The 11,491-nt window shown below is 42.7% G+C and overlaps 1 protein-coding gene across 1 annotated transcript; it reads right to left on the bottom strand.

Moving 5' to 3' along the window:
• Positions 1-5,808: 5,808 nt before the first annotated feature.
• Positions 5,809-10,894, bottom strand: LOC106596438 (uncharacterized). The gene is made up of 6 exons (XM_082973914.1): positions 10,855-10,894; positions 8,461-8,559; positions 7,928-8,209; positions 7,146-7,282; positions 6,940-7,049; positions 5,809-6,410 (listed from the first exon to the last, which is right to left on the bottom strand). Exons 1-6 carry the CDS (start codon positions 10,892-10,894, stop codon positions 6,278-6,280), a joined length of 801 nt encoding a protein of 266 aa, XP_082830040.1. The 3' UTR covers positions 5,809-6,277.
• Positions 10,895-11,491: the final 597 nt, after the last annotated feature.

Here is an 11,491-nt window from a genome sequence, read left to right as displayed (position 1 = left end):
ACTTTTAGCCTAAATAATCGATAATATTTAAATCGGACAATAACGTTGTCAATATAAAAGGTAAACAAGAATGGCGTGCTCTCGGGATTGCGCATGAAAAAGCTCTGTGACACTTTAGGGTCCAGTCATTCAGACTGGTCTTACTCCCTCATTTTTCAGAACACAAGCCTGAAACAATTTCTAAAGACGGTTGACATCTAGTGGGAGGCATAGGAACTGCAATTTGAGTCCTAAGTCAATGGATACTGTAATGGCATTGAATAGAAAACTACAAAAATAACAAAATCCTATTTCCTGGATGGATTTTTCTCAGGTTTTCACCTGCCAAATCATTTGTGTTATACTCACAAACATTGTTTTAACTGTTTTGGAAACTTTAGAATGGTTCCTATCCAAATCTACCATTTATATGCATATCCTAGCTTTTGGGCCTGAGTAGCAGGCAGTTTAATTTGGGCACGCTTTTCATCCAAAATTCCAAATGCTGCTGCTCCCCTACCATAGTGAAGTTAAGGCGGGTTTCGGAGCTCTACGTGATTTCTGTGATTTTCGGAACTCACACACCCACACAGTCAATGGGGAGTGACACAGTGTGAGGCTAACAGACACATAGAGACTGCAATAGTTACCTTCGTTCAAACTATCAAAGAACCGTCAGACCTAGAGCTCTGAAACTTTATATACATGTTTTGGAGCTTAATTAACCTCTTACATCTAGACGTTCCGCTAGCGGAACACCTGCTCCAATATCCAATGATAGGCGTGGCGCGAATTACAAATTCCTCAAAAATCCCCAAACTTCAATTTTTCAAACATATGACTATTTTACACCATTTTAAGACAAGACTCTCCTTTATCTAACCACACTGTCCGATTTCAAAAAGGCTTTACAGCGAAAGCAAAACATTAGATTATGTCAGCAGATTACCCAGCCCAAAATAATCAGACACCCATTTTTCAAGGACATTATGTTATACAATACATGCATGTTTTGTTCAATCAAGTTCATATTTATATCAAAAACCAGCTTTTTACATTAGCATGTGACTAGCATGTGACTAGCATTCCCACCGAACACTGCCGGTGAATTTACTAAATTACTCACGATAAACGTTCACAAAAAGCACAACAATTATTTTAAGAATTATAGATACAGAACTCCTCTATGCACTCGATATGTCCGATTTTAAAATAGCTTTTCGGTGAAAGCACATTTTGCAATATTCTCAGTAGATAGCCCGGCATCACAGGGCTAGCTATTTAGACACCCAGCAGGTTTAGCACTCATCAAAGTCAGATTTACTATAAGAAAAATGTTATTACCTTTGTTGTCTTCGTCAGAATGCACTCCCAGGACTTCTACTTCAATAACAAATGTTGGTTTGGTCCAAAATAATCCATCGTTATATCCAAACAGCGGCGTTTTGTTCGTGCATTCTAGACACTATCCTAAAGGCTAAATAAGGGTGATGAGCATGGCGCAATTCGTGACAAAAGAATTCTAAATATTCCATTACCGTACTTCGAAGCATGTCAACCGCTGTTTAAAATCAATTTTTATGCCATTTTTCTCATAAAAAAGCGATAATATTCCGACCGGGAATCTGCGTTTAGATAAACAGAGAAAGGAAAAGAAAGCATTCGGTCGAAGCGGGCACGCGCCTAAGCCCATAGTACTCTGAGTGGCCACTTGCCAAAAGCGATAAAGTGTTTCAGCCAGAGCCTGCCTCGATATCGTTCAACTTTTTCCCGGGCTCTGAGACCCTATGGAAGACGTAGGAAGTGTCACGTTATTGCACAGATCCTGAGTCTTCAATAAAAAGAGCCAAGATGAAACATTACTTCTCAGACAGGCCACTTCCTGCTTGAAATCTTCTCAGGTTTTGGCCTGCCGTAGGAGTTCTGTTATACTCACAGACACCATTCAAACAGTTTTAGAAACTTTAGGGTGTTTTCTATCCAAAGCCAATAATTATATGCACATTCTAGTTACTGGGCAGGAGTAGTAACCAGTTTAAATCGGGTATGTTTTTTATCCAGCCGTGTCAATACTGCCCCCTAGCCCTAACAGGTTAACCTCTTGGGGCTAGGTGGGACGCTAGCGTGCCACCCGTGGTGCACTCCATCAACAGCAGGTGCATTTCAAGAGCGGCAAATTTGAATCCAAATAAATGTCAAAATTCAAATTTTTCAAAAATACAACTATGTTACACCATTTGAAAGATAAACATCTCCTTAATCTAACCACGTTTTACGATTTCAAAAAGGTTTTACGGCGAAAGCATAAATTTAGAGTATGTTAGGACAGTACATTTACAAGAGTTGTGTGTAATGTTTTGTCAAGTCAAAGACAGGGTCACCAAAACCATAAAACCAGCTAAAATGATGCACTAACCTTTTACAATCTCCATCAGATGACACTCCTAGGACATTATGTTAGACAATGCATGCATTTTTAGTTCTATCAAGTTCATATTTATATCCAAAAACAGCGTTTTACTATGGCATTGATGTTGAGGAAATCGTTTCCTTCCAATAACCGGCAGTCAAGTCAGCGTAACAAATTAAATAATTAAAATTAGAAAACATTGGTAAAATATTATATTGTCATTTAAAGAATTATAGATTTACATCTCTTGAACGCAATCAACTTGCCAGATTTAAAAATAACCTTACTGGGAAATCACACTTTGCAATAATCTGAGCACTGCGCCCAGAAAAATACGCGTTGCGATACAGACTAGACGTCATGTTGGGGAGATCTAAAATCGAAAATACTATGTAAATAATCCATTACCTTTGATTCTCTTCATCAGATGTCACTTCCAGGTATCACAGGTCCATAACGAATGTAGTTTTGTTCAAAAAAGCTCATCATTTATGTCCAAAAATCTCCGTCTCGTTAGCACATGATGTAAGCCAGCCGGACTTCTCGTCATGAACGAGGGGAAAAAATATATTTCCGTTCGTTCAAACATGTCAAACGTTGTATAGCATAAATCATTAGGGCCTTTTTTAACCAGAACATGAATAATATTCAAGGTGGACGAATGCATACTCTTTTATAACGTATTGGAACGAGGGTACCCAACATGAACTCGCGCGCCAGGTGTCTAATGGGACATCATCGTTCCATGGCTCTTGTTCGGTCAGATCTCCCTCCAGAAGACTCAAAACACTTTGTAAAGGCTGGTGACATCTAGTGGAAGCAATAGGAAGTGCCAAAATATTCCTAAACCCCTGTGTTTTTCAATGGGATAGGTTTAAAGTCAATACAACACATCAGGTATCCACTTCCTGTCAGAAAATGTCTCAGGGTTTTGCCTGCCAAATGAGTTCTGTTATACTCACAGACACCATTCAAACAGTTTTGGAAACTTTAGAGTGTTTTCTATCCATATATAATAAGTATATGCATATTCTAGTTACTGGGTAGGATTAGTAACCAGATTAAATCGGGTACATTTTTTTTATCCAGACGTGCAAATGCTGCCCCCTAGACCCAACAGGTTAAATCGGGTACGTTTTTTATCCAGCCATGTCAATACTGCCCCCTAGCCCTAACAGGTTAAAATGCTGTAAAATAGTCATATGTTTGAGAAATTGAAGTAATAGCATTTCTAAGGTATTTGAATAATGCGCCACGGGATTCAACTGACTGCGAGCGTCCCACCTAGCCCAGAGAGGTTAATGATGTGTTATTTACCTCGTCAGTCACATTCCAAACGTCGTAAATTGTTGGTTATCTGCACGAACCCAGTCTTCACTATGAGTCATCCATATATCAATTGTCTTAAAATCATTTATTTACTAATCTAAGTAATTCACAGAAATGCATAACAGTAGGTATCGTTACAAAGAAATGATAAAGGAACGTGCTCTAGTGGGCCAAAACCGGCATGGCGGCTTGTTAGACAAAAGGGGAGTGTGGGTCAGCTGAGAAGGCACTACAGAGTTGATAAATATTAACAATTGAAATGCTAATCGTTTGCACATGAACGCTCACTCATTCGGGAACAATTGCAATCAATATATATATTTATGCTCAGTGTGTCGTCGGGATCTTTGTTGGAGAGTTTGGTTCTGTTGGAGAATTTTGTCCTCGCGTTCTCTGTCTCTCTCATTTAGAATGGATATTTCAAAGTGACATTCATTAATGTCGTTATAGGATGGATGTTTCATCGGTCTTCACATTCAATGATACCAAATTCCTAGCTGCAGACTAGTAATTAATATCAAAGACTTGTTATTATTCTGTCGGTATCTATAGTCTAAGAGTTTAACCACGTGGTATGGTTAAAGTTCCGAACGAGGAATGCATGGTCAAACCTTGGCCCTCTCGTTCTCGATGTAAGCTGGTCTGGTGATAGAAACCCTGGGTGGGGGTTATATTCGGAATGACAGAAAAAGTCTGTCTCATGACGCCAGGTCCCGTCTGTTCATGGGGGCGTGCCGATGACTTGGTAAAACTCTAAACAGAAAATACAATTCTCTCACATTAACATCTTACAAGCATCCCAACATATTCCAAATAGCTTTATCCTTATTCATTAATTTTGTACATCCATTAGATGTAAATCTCACAACTGAGGCTATGATATAAACAGAGCCATGGTAATGTGGCCGTATTGTCTCTCATGAGTTTCACAAAAGTGTACCAAACGGACCAGTTCGTAGCTGGATTCTTCACCGATCTTTTATACCTTCTACAGAACATAAATGTCATTCGGTTCTCCAGTCCGGTGAGGTGGAAGAATTCCTAGGTTCTTTCTATGAAACCCACTCTCTCTGTATACTGTGGCCATGAGGCAGGACATTTTCTTAGGAATTTACGACCTCTCTCACAGGGCCGAGTAAGGGGGAGATAGGGGGATGGTGCATAGAAAACCCAAAGAGGGCAACGTCATGACACCGTGTTTTCTGTCTGTGCAAGTACATCTTGTTTGTTCAAGACTACCCGTGTTTAGTGTCTCAGCGCCTGCTTTTTCCAGTCTCTCTTTTCCGGCCCTCCTGGTTTTGACCCCTGCCTGTCCTGACTCCGAGCCCGCCTGCCTGACCACTCTGCCTGAGCCTGCCTGCCGTCCTGTACCTTTGCCCCCATTCTGGATTACCGACCTCTGCCTGACCTGACCCTGGGCCTGCCTGCCATCCTGTACCTTGGCCCCACTACTCTGGATTATCGACCCCTGCCTGCCTTGACCCGTCATTTGCCTGCCCCTGTTGTTACAATAAACATTGTTACCTCTACACAGTCTGCACATGGGTCGTAACTGAAACCTCATATATAGTACATTCACATTTTCAGTCTTAAAAGTGTCAGAGATTATATGATACAGCAGAGAGAACAGTCCTTCTAGACTCCATGTTAGATCAACTATTATTCAGTAGAGAACAGTCCTTCTAGACTCCATGTTAAATCCACTATTATACAGTAGAGAACAGTTCTTCTAGACTCCGTGTTAGATCAACTATTATACAGTAGAGAACAGTCCTTCTAGGCTCCATGTTAGATCAACTATTATACAGTAGAGTCTGACATTCTCTGTGTTTATCCACTCGTATGTATAGAATAATGCTGCTTTTCTAATAACCATCTTGGTTGGATTCATGCGAGTGACTGATTGACTGTACATGGGAGGAATCCACACTACACTGTCCATGCAATTCCTTAGTGCGCCCAGAACATTGTTCTGGGAACCCAAAGGAGTATCTCAGTTTCAAGGTAAGACGCCTGGTGTGGTATCAGTCAGTCTCATGCAGGAACCAACCGTGCTTATAGGACTTGTTTGTGTCGCAGTATAAAGGGTCTCAAATCAAATCAAACTTTATTAGTCACATGCTCCGAATACAAGAAGTGTAGACTTTACCGTGAAATGCTTACTTACAAGCCCTCAACTAACAGTGCAGTTCAAGAAGAGTTCACAAAAACATTTAGCAAGTAGACTAAACTAAAAAGTAATTAAAAAAAAAATTAACATCAGCCTTGTATTGAGTCAGTGAACCTCGATGACTGAGATAATAAAGATTGATTCATTTCCTTTGAATTTGAGTCCTTAGTGGTGAATTTCCACAACAACAGACAGAAAAGTTATTCTGTTATCAGTTCATTGTATTGTTATTGTATATTTTTTGTTATTTTTATTATAATGTATTATACATTTGCATCGTAATATATTGTATGTACTTGACAAGGTAAATAGAATAAGCAGAAAATAGTTTACGATTGATAGTACTTATCATAATCCTATTTAGCAGTTGAGAGTACCGAGGATGAATCCTATTTCTCACAGATCCATCTGTATTGATGGGAACAGTCATAGTCCCACCATTCTCCTGTGTCTGATGACCAGGAGTAGAAATATACACAGTTCTCAGCTCTTCCACCATTAGGCTCTCCACTGTTCCAATACCTGTAGGAGAAACATTACATAGAATCAGGCTGTCTACTGTTCCAATACCTGTAGGAGAAACAACACATAGAATCAGGCTGTCCACTGTTCCAATACCTGTAGGAGAAACACCACATAGAATCAGGCTGTCCACTGTTCCAATACCTGTAGGAGAAACAACACATAGAATCAGACTGTCCACTGTTCCAATACCTGTAGGAGAAACAACACATAGAATCAGACTGTCCACTGTTCCAATACCTGTAGGAGAAACAACACATAGAATCAGACTGTCCACTGTTCCAATACCTGTAGGAGAAACAACACATAGAATCAGACTGTCCACTGTTCCAATACCTGTAGGAGAAACAACACACAGAATCAGGCTGTCCACTGTTCCAATACCTGTAGAAGAAACAACACATATAATCAGGCTGTCCACTGTTCCAATACCTGTAGGAGAAACAACACATATAATCAGGCTGTCCACTCTGAACCTACTACTCCAGACAGTGATGTCATAGTGACACAGAATTCATGAATGTCTTACTTTGTGGTCAGTGGTGTGTCGTCCACCCATTTCCAGGTCCCCTCAGAAACAGAGTCAGTCAGACCAATCCAGACATAGTTCTTTACCCCGCATAACCAATTGACTAATGTCTGTAGTTGTAGGAGAGAGACAACATTGTTAAAACATACCCATTACTGCTCGCTATCTCTATCACTCTTTTTTCTCTCTACCTCACACACACACACCTGTTTCTCTTGGCTGTTGATAACCACCAGGTGTGCTCCTCTATTTCTGCAGTCCTGTCTGCTCTCCTCCCAGGATTTGTACTCAGTAGAGACGTAGTAACAACTGCTACCAAGCTTTTTCCATCCTTGAGGACACACTGTAAGTTGAACATTTCTTGCTTTAGTCACTTTAATACAACATTGAATTAAGTATCAATCAGACACTCAAGGAAGACAGGGCACTATCTAATGGACGGTTTGGAAGCATCATTTGTCACGTCCTAACCAGTAAAGGGGTTATTTGTTATTATAGTTTTGTCAGGACGTGGCAGGGGGTATTTGTTTGATATGGTTCGGGGTGTGTGTGTTGGTAGAGGTGTGTTTGGTTTATGTATTCCGGGGTTTTTTGTCATTGTTCTATGTTGTGTTTTCTATGATCCATCTATGTTGTGTATTTCTTTGTAGGCCTGGTATGGCTCTCAATCAGGAACAGCTGTACATCGTTGTTGCTGATTGAGAGTCATACTTAGGTAGCCATGTTTTCACCTGTCCCTTTGTGGGAGGTTGTTCTTTGTACTGATGTGTCTACAAGACTGTTCAATCGTTTTTTTCTTGTTTTGTTTGTTACGTGTTCACACTAACAGTTAAGATGAGCACTCAACCCGCTGCACCTTGGTCCACTATATACACGACGAGCATGACATCATTTTTCATTTAATATCAGTTAACTTCCTGTCTGTAAGTGACATGTGAACTGATACAGAGACTGTCAAACAGAACAGTCATGAGACAATTTGACTCACCTTTCTCAACTAAAGATTGTAGCTGGTCTCTCTCTCTGGTCAGGGAGTTGTATCTGGTCTGTAGCTGGTCCCTCTCTCTGGTCAGGGTGTTGTATCTGATCTGTAGCTGGTCCCTCTCTCTGGTCAGGGTGTTGTATCTGATCTGTAGCTGGTCTCTCTCTTTGGTCAGCGTGTTGTTGCTAGTCTGTAGCTGGTCTCTCTCTGCAGTCAGGTTGCTGTCGCTGGTCTGTAACTGGTCTCGCTCATTGGTCAGGCTGTTATAACTGGTCAGTTGGTTTCTCTCTGAAATAAGGAGATCATTGAACAAGGTAACAGTGGAAAAGTTAATCAGACATTACCAAGGTTGGGGTCAGTTGCATTCAATTCCAGTCAATTCAGGAAATACACTGGAATTCCAATTGATTTCCAATTTTTTGGAATTTAAATTTGGCTTACTTTCTGAATGGAATTGACTGGAATTGAAATGGAATTGAACCCTGGTTGTTACACAACTGATGATGAAGAATGTTTGAGTGAGAACATATCAAACTCACGGTAGAGTAACAGGCCTATGATCCCAGCCAGTATAACACACAGCAGCCCCAGACACACTGCAGCAGCTCCAGAGTATCTCTTCCACCACTGACAAAACCCTGAAGCACAAATGATTACCATAAGAACTTGCTATTTATCAGCGTTGTATTGGCGTCTGCTTTTGTGTCCATTTGCTCTTTGAATCAGTGAGGGAAATACACACGGAACAGAACACCAGACCTGAGTTCCAAAACCTCACATTTTATACTGCTTGACTTCCAGAACCTCTTACAGAATATCGCTTCGTAAACAACAGGTGTATGCTAATGCTGATTTACGGATCCTTTTCCAACAATGCAGAGTTAAAGATACAACATTTAAAAAAGTGTCACAATAAATAAGAACCCAGTGAATTAACAAAGAAGAATAACAAGTCAAAATAACATGGCTACAGTGCATTTGGAAAGTTTTCAGACCTCTTGACTTTTTCTACATTTTGTTATTCTAAAATGGATTCAATTGATTTTTTTTCCCTCATCCATGAAATTGTCTTCATCAATCTACACACAGAGCCTTTTTGGTACAATGTTCACTAGTATTCGACCAGCAGCCAAACTCTTATGCTAGCGAACATGTCAAGATTTCCTTCCTGACTGGCTGCCTCCGTGCAGCTCGGCCGGGCCCGTCTCTCTCCAGAGGAGAGGCAGCGGCAAATCAGCACTAGAAGCTGCCTGTTCTGTGGCCAGGTTGGTCACTTTGTCTCCACTTGTTCCCTGCGTCCAGCAAAAGTGGTGCTCAGCAGTAGTGGGGGATATACTGTTGAGCCAAATCGCCGGCCCATCTCCCCCCAGAACCCTGCTTGACGGCGCCCTCGCGTGGCAGAGCCAGGCTTTTCCTCTGCCTGCTCTCACTCAAATTGTCTACATTCTGCCCTTGCCCATGCCTTGTCTTTGCCCCAGTTCATTCCAGAACCTCCAGACCTGTCATCAGTTCCTCCAGTGTGTCACAATCTAGCTCCTGTGTTCAGCTAGCACCACGCCCTGTCTCTGCCGCCTCATCGGCCGTACGACTGCACCATTGACCTCCAGCCTGGAGCTCCTCTCCCCTGTAGCCGGTTATATAACCTCTCTCGCCCCAAGCAGGAGAGGTTATGGAGAAGAACATCTAGGATTCCCTGGTTGCAGGACATGTCAGGCCTTCTTCCCCTCACGTGGGTGCTGGTGTTTCTTTGTAAATAAGAATGATGGGTCACAGAGGCCGTGCATTGACTTCCGTGGGCTGAATAATATCACAGTGAAGAACAAGTATCCTTTGCCACTCATCAGTTCTGCTTTTGCCCCGCCCTCCATGGTGCCACTGTGTTCACCAAACTGGACCTCCGGAATGCCTACCACCTTGTCCGCTTCAGAGAGGGGAACGAGTGGAAAACTGCGTTTAAAACACCACTTGGCCACTTTGAGTGTTTGATCATGCCTTCTGGTCTTACTAACGCCCCTGCTGTTTTCCAGAACCTAGCCAATGACGTGCTGAGGGATCTGATTGGACGCTTCATTTTTGTCTATTTTTCTTAGGACCCTGAGGCTCACCAGCAACACTTTCGCGAAGTTCTCCAACGGCTGTGGGAGAATAAGCTTGTTGTCAAAGCTGAGAAATGTGAGTTCCATGCTTCCTCTGTGTCTTTCCTGGGTTATATTATTGGACCCCGCCAAGACATGGCAGTCAGAGTTGCTGCGCCCTCTAACCTGAAGGAGCTACAGTATTTCCTGGGGTTTGCCAATTTTTACAGACGTTTCATCCGCAACTAGATGAGACAGAGGCAGCGTTCCTTGAACTCAATCACCACTTCACCTCCACTCCGGTCCTCAGACCCAGAACTATAGTTCATCATGGAGGAGGACGCCTCCGACACCGGGGTAGGTGCTGTTCCCCCTCTTATCAGAAGCTCCAAAAATGTGCATTAATTTCCCGTAAGCTCTCACCTGCAGAGAAGAATTTTGACGTCGATAATCAGGAACTCCTGGCAGTTAAGCTAGCTCTTGAGGCTTGGCATCACTGGCTAGAGGGCTCTGAACTCCCCTTATTCATGTGGACAGACTACAAAAATCTGTCCTACATTCAGACCGCCAATTGTCTGAACTCCCTGCAAGCCAGATGGGCCTTGTTCTTTGGTAGATTCAATTTCACACTTACTTATCGCCCCGGTTCTAGGAATACCAAGCCTGATGCCCTGTCCTGCCAGTTCACCGCCGACAACACTGGTACCGAACAAGATTCCATTGTGCATCGTTGCTGTCGTCCCCTGGAGATCGAGTCCCGTATCCGCTAGGCTCAGCAGAACGAGCTTGACCCGACTCTATTTGCTCCCGATTCTGTTCGCTCTGATGTTCTTCAGTGGGCCATTCTACCCGCCTCACCTGTCACCCTGGTATGAACCGGACCCTCGCATTTCTGCATCAGTGCTTTTGGTGGCCCACCATGGAGAGAGATGCCCGGGAGTTTGTCCCAGCCAGCTCGGTCTGTGACCGGAACACAACCTCCACTAAACCCACTTCCAGTCTGCTTCACCCTCTTCCCATACCCAGTCGCCCCTGGTCACACATAGCTCTGGACTTTGTCACTGAGTTCAATCTTGGTTTCATCAGACCAGAGAATCTTGTTTCTCATGGTCTGAGAGTCTTTAGGTGCCTTTTGGCAAACTCCAAGTGGGCTGTCATGTGCCTTTTACTGAGGAGTGGCTTCCGGCTGGCCACTCTACCATAAAGGCCTGATTGGTGGAGTGCTGCAGAGATGGTTGTCCTTCTTGAAAGTTCTCCCATCTCCATGGAGGAACTCTAGAGCTCTATCAGAGTGACCATCGGGTTCTTGGTCACCTCCCTGACCAAGGCCCTTCTTCCCCGATTGCTCAGTTTAGGAGAGTCTTGTTGGTTTCAAACTTCTTCCATTTAAGAATGATGGAGGCCACTGTGTGCTTCTGGACCTTCAATGCTGCAGAAATGTTATGGTACCCTTCTCCAGATCTGTGCCTCAACACAGTCCTGTCTAGGACAACTA

This window comes from Salmo salar, chromosome 04, assembly GCF_965601325.2.
Source record: "Salmo salar chromosome 04, fSalSal1, whole genome shotgun sequence".
Taxonomy (NCBI): domain Eukaryota; kingdom Metazoa; phylum Chordata; class Actinopteri; order Salmoniformes; family Salmonidae; genus Salmo; species Salmo salar.
This window is presented reverse-complemented; position numbering and strand designations above follow the sequence as displayed.

Bases quoted from the DNA above. Each gene is read 5' to 3' on its own strand.
- LOC106596438 (XM_082973914.1), bottom strand. From the start codon at position 10,894: ATGCAGAAATGCGAGGGTCCGGTTCATACCAGGGTGACAG. The intron at 8,560-10,854 runs GTGAGGCGGGTA...TTTGTGCTTCAG, and splicing joins GGTTCATACCAGGGTGACAG to GGTTTTGTCAGTGGTGGAAG. The intron at 8,210-8,460 runs GTGAGTTTGATA...TCCTTATTTCAG, and splicing joins CATAGGCCTGTTACTCTACC to AGAGAAACCAACTGACCAGT.